At 40.5% G+C, this 10,001-nt stretch overlaps 1 protein-coding gene across 1 annotated transcript; it reads left to right on the top strand.

Annotated features, from left to right (window-relative positions):
- The first annotated feature begins 564 nt into the window (after window positions 1-564).
- On the top strand, window positions 565-7,413 carry LOC146547371 (uncharacterized). Its single transcript, XM_085264900.1, has 2 exons — window positions 565-1,079; window positions 5,661-7,413. Exon 2 carries the CDS (start codon window positions 5,670-5,672, stop codon window positions 6,735-6,737), a length of 1,068 nt encoding a protein of 355 aa, XP_085121026.1. The 5' UTR covers window positions 565-1,079; window positions 5,661-5,669; the 3' UTR covers window positions 6,738-7,413.
- The last annotated feature ends 2,588 nt before the right edge of the window (window positions 7,414-10,001 follow it).

The following is a 10,001-nucleotide window of genomic DNA, read 5'->3' as shown; positions in this document are numbered from 1 at the left end:
CCCAGAGAAAATGTTCTGTGGACTGACTGCTTCAGGACGACTTGCTGTAACTGATGGAACCATGAATTCTGCTCTCTACCAGAAAATCCTGAAGGAGGATGTGCGACCATCAGTTCATGCTCTGAAGCTCAGGAGCACTTGGGTTCTGCAGCAGAACAACGATCAGAAACACACCAGCGAGTCGACCTCTGACTCGCTCCAAAAAAACAAAATGAAGGTTTTGGAGTGGCTGAGTCAAAGTCTGGAGTTAAACCAGATTGAGAAGCTTTGACGTGACCTTAAACAGGCTGTTCATGCTGGAAAATCATCCAGTGTGTCTGAATTAAAGCAAATCCGCAAAGAGTGTCTTTGCAATTTCCTCTGCATCCAGTTTTTAAAAAAGACGCAGACACTGATCATGAAAGCACACAAATCACCCTTTCTTGTGATGGAACATCTGATCTCGAAATCTCGAAAACAGATTTGTTATATATTGATTTAGTTTTGAGTTTTTTGCTTTTCGGTTTGTTTTCAGTTGTTTTCTTTTCATTTGGTATATGGTCAGTATGTGGATGCACCGACGCCTCCTCAGGGTGGTTATAATGATAAATACTACAACTGAAGACATATTTTTTCCATTTTTTCTTTGATGATCCAATTTTTTTCCACACTTAAATGCAGCTGTGTGTACGAACCCTGCTGTAAACATGCAGGAACATCGGGGAGATAAACACAGCGGCGCCTGCGGTCAATCAAATCTGTCCAGACCTCCTAATTCTCTGCTCTGTGGCCCAGTTTGGCTTCAATCTCTTAAAGCTCCCATCTCCTCACCCACACCCACACCCACACCACACACCAACAGCACACCAACAGCGCTGCGTGGTGAATAATTGACGAGTCCTGCCTCCTCTCCCTCCCTCTCTGTGTTTCTTTCCATCACTCTGTCTTTGTGTTGTCGCTCGCCGGGTTCTCCAGACCGTGAAGACCCGCCCCTCCCTCTGCTCCATCACGTCCACTCGCCACCTGCTGCTGGCTGGATGTTGACGACTGTCAGCAGGTAGACAGACGGACGGAGGGGCAGGCAGGAGCAGCAGCTGCTGGTAAGATGAAACCGTTCTGTTACGGTCAGACAACACAGACTTTTTGGAGGTTTTTATCTCACAGGCTGCATCTGCTCCTCATTCTTCTTATTTCTCATGTTCAGGTATAATTTTATTAGAGGACGACATAGTGAATGAGTCTGCTGAGCATTCGTTTCATTTAAAGGATGTTTTTACTGCCGTCGCCCTGATGGGGACCCTTTTTTAAAACTGTGAGAGTGCTCGAGTCATGTATGTGATTCTGCTTTCTCGCTGCACCCAGTTTTCTATACTCAGATGAACTTTATTCATTCCCAGATCTGTAATCAATAAACTCCTTTTTTTAATGAATAGATGATTATTAGTTTTTTGTTTTTATCAACAAAATCAGTTTTGGTGACACAGGAGAGCAGTGATGCTTCTCTGGTATTATAACATGCTGTTAAACCTCTCGGTGCTCTATTCTATAGGATTTATGTTCAAATTCTGTTGTTATTAAAATCTATCAGACTACTTTTGACATGACGTCTGAATTCACGTTTGTCCATTTCAGAGGAGTAGTGCAGAGACGCTGCAGCTTTTACTAAATTATGACGAATCAGTCCGGCCCCCTGATGGCTTTACAAAGTCTGACAGTTTGCACAAAAGGAGTTTTGTTTTTTTTTACTCTGTGTTTTGCACCTGCAGGCAGATGTTTGAATAGTTTTCAGTTCCACAGTCAGCAGCCTATTTCCTGGAAATCTTTCTTGGAAAACTCCCAAAATCCTTTAATCACAACTCTGATCATCACATCAGGCAAAGATGAAAAATATTTTTCCATGTTTTTTTTTATGATAAATATTTTTGTCAGTTAGTTTAATTATGGTGATTCTCCATCAACAGCTTCACTTTAGCCTCCCGACGGCCACAGCTCGTCATGTCTTTGCATTTTGCTTCCAAGCAGCCAGACTTTGTTGTCATTTTTTAAAGTGGTCTTGATCAATAGTTCTCTGATAGTTTTTACAGTTTTATGTTGTACATTGGATGTTTTTTCATTCACTTTTACTTCAGTCCTTGTAACTGACCGTTATTGGAGGAATGTTTTTTTAATTTGTTTGTTAAAAACATAATTTTTTCCCATTTCTTTAATTGAATTTTGACAGAAGGTGATTCTCAGAGAGCTTTTAGCTGAAAACTTGCATGGCGTGCAGTCTGACCTTAAAAGATTTGAGGAAACTGCAAAAGTGGATAACAAAAGAACAAGTCTCAGTCTAAAGAAAACTATCTACAGTATCTGAAAGTCTTGTCCTTGAGACATACAAAACAACCTGAGAGATGCACCTGGACCTTCATCTACTGTTCACTGAAGCCTCAGAAATGGTGTTAGTGGAAGGAAGCCATGCCTAAGGAAGGAAACAGGGAGAAAAAGCTGATATCTTGAACATCTTGTCAAAATGGAGAACCATGTCTGAAGACTAAATGAATCACTGCACCTATTTCTCATTCAAATACTGCAACACAAGTTCAGGAAAATAGTGAAAATATGTCAGAAAACCAAGAGATTCCTGTTATATCCAGTGGATTTGTTAAACTAGATTTTTTTTTAATATACTAACTTTTAATTACTTCCAAAGGTCCACGTGCAGTGCCTTTTTACCCACTAGGGGCAGAAGCTCACTTAAAAATTGTGTTTTTACTGCAAAATTTCACCAGAACTAATCAGCAACTTTTTAGTTATTTATTTTTTCTTTCATTATATTTTTAATTACAAAAAGTGTTGTAATATTAGGAAAAATAACATTGCAAAATAATATATAGCACTGCAACCAAAAAGCAAAAGTGAAAAAATATATTAATAATTAAATTAAATCAAAACTACTGAACATTTTAAAAGATAAAAACCTCTTAGGCTTCAGATGTCCAGTATGCATTATTAAATAATAAAAAAAATAGCTTCAGTATAACTAAACCTTCTAAAATGTGTAATTACAGCATCTCTTTAACTCTGTAGAGCTGCAGCAGCTCTTATTTAAATGATCTCTGACGCAATGTGACAGATTAGCCCAGGCGCGACCCAATCTGGCTTTGCAGACTAATGAGAGTGGGGCATAACTCAGGGTTTTTTTTTTAAGTGAGTCTGCGTTTCAGTTTAGGTTTTACTGAGCATTACTTTCTGTATTAGTGAAGTTCTAACTGCGTGTAAAGTTGACCTTTTTCTTCTAGTGTCTCATACGCTTGATGCCTTTGTCCTCCAGTCCTCTTGTGTATGTCTTCATAGTTGATGCAACTCTTTTTGTCTCTGACTAGTTCCTGTTTTACTTTGAGGGTTAGAGTTTTTTGGAACCTGTGCTATATTTACTTCTTTTGTCTGAGTGATTCCTCAATCAGCCCTCGGTGTATAAATAGTCCTGTCCTCCTCTTTGTCGCCTGTAAATGTTCATGTTTTTTCCCCATGTGTTGCCTCGTGATCTCCTTTCCCCCATCGTTGTTACTCCTGCGCAACCTCTTTATGGCAAAGGTGGTCTGTCTATTTGGACAGTTAGTAAAGGGTTTTTGTTGTTTCTGTTAGAGTTGTCTGATTTGGTTTTAACACCCAGTGGTGTTTAAATGAATGTTCATTTAAACAGCCCTGGTTGAATGGCAGAGCTGTGATTGAATGTGGGGGGAAAATCTCAGATTTTTTAACATCTGTTTTGTAATGATGATTAGTTAAATCTGACTGCTGTTTTTTACAATAAAGGAATATTTTCCCTGACCCATTTCTGATCATAGATCAGATTGGAGGATATTTAAATGAGTTTGAATGAATTTAAATGAGAAAATCTAAAAATTCACCTTTAAAAAGTTTGCAGTGTCATCAAGGTACAGTGGCTCTCTCTCTTAGCCGTTTAGGCTGGATTTCTCATTTATCTCATCACAGATAGTACTGCATATGTCTTTATGAAAATTTTAAATTCTCAGTGCTGTAAAGAAGTCCTGCTGAAAGCTGTCATTTGTAGATTAGTGGATTTATGCTTTGAAGTCGAGCTCCCACACAGGGTCACAAGATTAGTTTAGAGCTCCTGTGATGAAAAAAAAGGATTATTTTTTTCCCACAGTTGTTTTAGTCAGCATTTACAACTTTTATAAAAACAAAGAAGATTCAGGTCTAACTCACTGTACATTCAAGAACAAATGAAGGCAACAGCATTTATAGGTAGAGATCTCCAGCTATCTGTTTGTTTGGTTGTTTTTCTCAGTTATAAAAATGTCGATTCGTCAGAAACACAGAAATATACAGCTGTAGTCAGAAATTTACATCTGCTCCTTATGGGCAAGAATGTAACTGTAATTTTGGTATTATAATGATTTCTTTGAACTGTCTTTTTCAGGTGGGGAATGATTGTACAGGATATATTTTTAATAACTTTAAAAAACAAGAATTGGCTGCACAAGTTTGAATTTATATTGGATTTCCTCTAATCCACACAGGCTCAAATATGTACATACACTCACCTAAAGCTTTATGGTCAGACGAGACAAAGATTGAGCTATTTAGGCCAGCGGTCCCCAACCTTTTTTGCACCACGGACCAGTATAATGTCAGACAGTATTGTCACGGACCGGCCTTTAAGGTGTTGCGGATAAATACAACAAAATAAAATGATACGACCAAGACAAAAACTGTGGTATTTTGTACATTTAATAATAAACACGAATTCACTGTGTAATTGTGTAACTTTATTAGCAGTGCTGACAACACTGAGAGTAACCTCCTCCTCTCTGCCCCTTAATGCTCTCTGGTCGCTATGGTAATGCCTAATTTCTTTCAAAATAAGCCACACAACTACAACACTGGAAAAGACCCAGGGAAACCGAGTTAACGATAAAAACCCTAAAAACCATAAATTTCACATCTCAACTCTCACGGTCCAGTACCAAACGACCGGTACCGGCCCGTGGCCCGGGGGCTGAGGACCGCTGATGTAGGCCACATTGACCACAAGTATGTTTGGAGGAGTAAAGGTGAGACTTTCAAACCTAGGAACACTATACCAGCTGTCAAGCATGGTGGTGATATCATCATGCTCTGGGGTTGTTTTGCTATCAGTGGTACTGGTACAATGTAAGCTGAACAAATTTCATGGAATAATATAATAATATAATAGAGGAGGACTAGCTCCAAATTCTTCAACTTCACCTCAAATCAACAGTCTGACAGTTAAAACTTGGACACAGTTGGGTGTTCCAACATGACTATGATACCAAACAAACATCAAAACTGGTTTTGGTATGGATAAAGCAGCCTCACATTAAACTTCTGGACTGGCCTTGCCAAAGCCAAAGCGGATGATGCATAAAAGCCAGGACCGTGACTGGAAACCAACCAATTTAAATGAACCCTACCAATTCTGCAAAGAAAAATAGTCAAAAGAGTTTAAAGGGTTACTCTTTGTTCAAAATGTAAAAAGTTGAAAACATAGTTGAAACATAATGCTTCATTTTTTTCCTCTTCTAATCACTACAATCACAAATCTTCACACTAAATCTATATATATTTCCTGCACAGTATGAGATTTGTGTATCCATGTCACAGTCCTGAAAGAGGTCACTGAGTGGTAAAATCCTTCCTTGTTGTTTCAGAGAGCCATCATGAAGCTGGTTTTGCTCCTCCTGCTGGTGACGGAGGCATCCTGCAGGTCTCACAGCTCTGGGTGTGAGAAGGGCTGTGACTGTCTTGGAGACCTCAAGTTCACCATATGCTCAAGGGCTTCCTTCACACGGCTCCCCAGCCGAGTGCCTCCCAACACTGAACGCCTCGACCTGTCTGACAACTGGATCTCCATCATCCCCGAACGCACCTTCAACACCACTCGCAAACTACGGGTACTCCTGCTGCAGAACAACAACATCAGCGTGGTGGAGGATGGGGCCTTCTCACAACTGGAGTTCCTCCAGAAGCTGGATCTGAGCTGGAACCAGATCACCACTCTCTCTGAGGGATTCTCCATTGGCCTAGCCTCACTGCAGGAGCTGCAGCTGTCCCACAACCGACTGACCACCCTGGGCAGCCGGACCTTCCGGCACCTGGACAGCATCCAGCGATTAAACCTGACCAACAACAGCATCCAGACCATTCAGATGAGGTCGTTCTCCTCAATGAGCCTCCTCCGACAGCTCCACCTGCAGGACAACCAGCTGACGTCTCTGAGGAGTGGCACTTTCTCCATGCTGCGCTCTCTCGAAGTCCTCAACCTGGCCGGAAACCAGATCAGTGAGGTGGAGACTGGTGTCTTCAAGCCACTTGCCAGCTTGACGTTACTCAACATTGCCAAGAACCAGCTGACCACCATCTGCTTCAAGACTTTCCTGAGCATCCACACCTACAGCACCCACCTCCTGCTGGAGGGGAACCCCTGGAACTGCGACTGTGACCTGCAGAGAGTTTTCCGGAAGCTGCACAGCATCCAGCGGCTCTTCCTGGATGACTACTACAACCTGACATGCAGTTCGCCACCTGACCTCCAGGGCTACCTTCTGATAAACGTGGATGATGAGCTGTGCATTGCTGAGACGGTCACTGTGCTCATCATAACCATCACCGTCATCATCACCCTGCTGGCTGCCATGCTGATGGGTGAGAGAAAGAGGAGGAGGAGGAAGAAGAAGGGATTCCACTGGACGCAGCAGGGAGACTTTTCAGACGAGTCAGACTACTGAAGCAACTTCTGTTTCTGACTTAAATATATCACTCTTTCTTTTCTCGCACTGTAGTCTGATAGTATTTTCAACCAAGAGTGCTCATAGCTAGACTAGAAGTGGAGTTTAAAAAGTCCAGATAGAAGCCTCAGTGAGATTAAAAACCTGTTTTTCAAAAGTGACTTGGCCAAGAAGGCAGCAGAGATTGTATCCATCCATCCATTCATTGCATTCTACATATGTGAAGCTGGGTTGTGGTCACAACAAATCTGTTTTTAACTGAGGATTTCAGGGCATGAACTGATGGTCGGACATCCTCCTTCAGGATTTTCTGGTAGAGAGCAGAATTTGTGGTTCCATCAGTTACAGCAAGTCGTCCTGAGGCAACAAAGCAACTCCAGACCATCACACTACCACCACCATGTTTGACTGTTGCTATGATGTTGATTTTATGAAATGCTGTGTAGGTTTCTTTTGTTCTTTTTCTAACCCTTTCCAGACTGTTAGATGTCAGTGACTTTGATTGTCAGCTGTTTCTTTAGATCATGACATAATGTGTTTCTTTTTGAGAATATTGAAATCAGGTTCAATTTTATTTTCTTGATTCAACTGGTGTGGTCGTAATCAGGTCTGGGTGTAACTAGTGACATTGAGCAACCACATTTTTTTGGAAGGCTATATTCAGAGTCAACTTGGGTGTGTGTGTGTGTGGGGGGGGGGGGGGGGGGGGGGTAGATGCTCATACTTGGGTTATCTTTGTCTATTATTTAAATGTATTTGATGATCTGAAACAAGTAATGTTCTTCCCCACGGTCTCCTCCCAGCTTTGGAGGGTTCCCTCCCAGAAAAACTCCCAAAACGCCCTTTAAAGCATGTCTGTTATGACTGAAGGGAAGGTTGCTGATTACACATGTATACACACAGATAAGAGGGAACCAGCTCAAGGATAGATTTATACAAAAACCAGCCAGCGGGTAAGCCTGCAGACACACAGAGAACAGAAGTGATTTCCACAACCATTTAGCAATATATATATAATAGATCATTGCACTAAAATGCTCCAAAAGGCACCAACAGCATAAGCACAATCAAAAGGTCCAGTTGACTGACAGCTATATTAGAGATAATCCATTACAGTCTATCTTTTCTGCAGCAGTTTCAAGAGCATGAAAGGCTAGACAAAATTGTCCTCAATCTCCTGTTGCTGGAGCTTTCACAGGACTTCACCAAACAAAGCCCATTTTTTCTACTACTGTTGTTGTTGTGGTAGTGGTTGTGGGTCACAAGGTAGAGTGGGCTAACAGCTAATCGTGAAGGTTGCCCGTTCCAAACACAGTTCCTGTAGTCTGCATGTTGAAGTAGATCGGGTAAGATGCTGAACTCTGAAGTGCACCTATTTGAAATAGAGTAGAAAGCACTATTTAAGTACCAGTCAATCAACCTTTCTTCAAAGAGGCATGTCCTTTGCCATTTGTTTGGACCGGTAGTCAAAGACTGCTTTCTAGTTAAGCACTCAAAGTGTTTTCTTACCACAAGCCTCATTCACCACACTACCCATACAGTCATACAGGTGCTTTTTTCTATGCCTAAGCACCTTGTCTAACATTTGCACACACACTCTCACTCCAATGGTTGCAGCTGCTGGCTGTAAGGTGCCCATGCGGGGGTCTTTATGTGTGCTGGGGCTTATACCGGGCTCCTGAATTAGTTGGAAGTCAGAAATTCCAAGTTCCTAATTGGAAATTTTTTGTGGAACATCCCCTCAACTTGGATTTCCCACTCGGAAAGTTGGAGCAGACCAACATCCTCCGAGTTAGCAATCAGAGATGGCTCCCTTTCAAGTACTAACCAGGCCTGACCCTGTTTAGCTTCTGAGATCAGATGAAATCAGGTGTGCTCACGGTGGTATGGCCTTAAGTTTGGTATGGCCATCTTTAAATCAATAATCATGAGTGTGTATGACTACAGCTCCTTAGGTACAGATTTTTACTGCTCTGAAAATGACTGTGTGACATGAGACGTTATTTACTTCAAGCGGCTGGGTGGAGTGTGTGGTTTCCTGGTGATGTAACTTTATGATGCCTTCCAGGAACTCTCATTGCTCTTGTATTTAAAGCCAGCAGTCCTCACCCACCTGTCTTTACACCTTTGTTAAATACGGCATGAATTATGCTCTTCTGCATTTGCTCTGTTTGTTCTGTAAAGCAAAGAAGGTGTACAAATAAAGTCCTTTCCATCTCATTGATTGTCACGGTGTTTGAACCAATTAATTTCTGTCACAAAGAAAAATGGAAAACGACATGACACCTTTCAGACTTGATGGTGATCATGAAGGAACATTTCTGACTTAACAATAGAGCCAGTTTACACAGTTCATGATCATTACAGCTAAATTATAATATGAAGCCTTTTAAAGAGGAAGGTTTGATTACAGCTCCTCTAAAACTGGGCATGAGTGCATTAAACAAGAGAGTTTCTGTATGATTATTGGATAATAATTTGATATTGATCATAAGAAAGATGCAAAATGCTCCTTATGGTGAAAAATGTTTTATTGTTGTAGACTAATAAGCCTTCAGGGAGTCCTACAGTCATTTTGAACTGCCTGTGTCTCTTTAAAAATGAATTATTGCTGTGTTTTTGTATGTTTTGACTGCGATTAATGGCACTTTCCCCTTTAATTGAGGCACTGGAGACGTTTAGGCGGAGTCGCTTTGTGGTATCAAGTTGCCAGAATTTACACCTGGCAACTACCGGATGTGACGAAAACTTAAAAGCACAACGGTGCCATCAGCTTTGAAAAAAGTAGGCTCACAAAACACACAAAAGTAGCAACATTTTTGTTAAATAAAATGAACAAATGTTTTTTTTAAACTTTCTAAAACCGAACATGTTAACTTTTCTAAAACAATTTCTTCCCCAAGATCCACTAAGAAATGTTTAATTTCTAATTTTAAACTGTTTTCCCCTTATTTCTAAATACTGTACCAATGTGCTTATGGTAACATTTTATTATGTGTTCCTTGAACAGATTACAACATTTTTTAGACTTAATAATTCAAAAACAAAACAAACAGTAAATTATAGAAAAACAAAAATGAACTTTATTCAGTCTTTCATTTAATTGTGAAATTTAATTTAAAGGTTATTATTTTATATTTCTGGGAGGAATTACTCCAAACTATTCAATAATTTAAAAATAAACACAATTTAATAAAACAGAATAAGGTAGCGCATACGCATGAGCTTTATTTTGGAAGTCTCGGCCTGTTGTCGTAGAGGTCC

The sequence above is a fragment of the Mchenga conophoros genome, linkage group LG23 (assembly GCF_057382185.1).
Source record: "Mchenga conophoros isolate Kocher_MC1m ecotype Shallow Benthic linkage group LG23, M_conophoros_male_GT1.1, whole genome shotgun sequence".
Classification (NCBI taxonomy): Eukaryota; Metazoa; Chordata; class Actinopteri; order Cichliformes; family Cichlidae; genus Mchenga; species Mchenga conophoros.
The sequence above is the reverse complement of the archived record's forward strand: the minus strand, read 5'-3'. Positions and strand labels throughout refer to the sequence as shown.

What these genes read in the sequence shown, in the direction of transcription:
- LOC146547371 (XM_085264900.1), top strand. Translation starts at nt 5,670, where the DNA reads ATGAAGCTGGTTTTGCTCCTCCTGCTGGTGACGGAGGCATCCTGCAGG.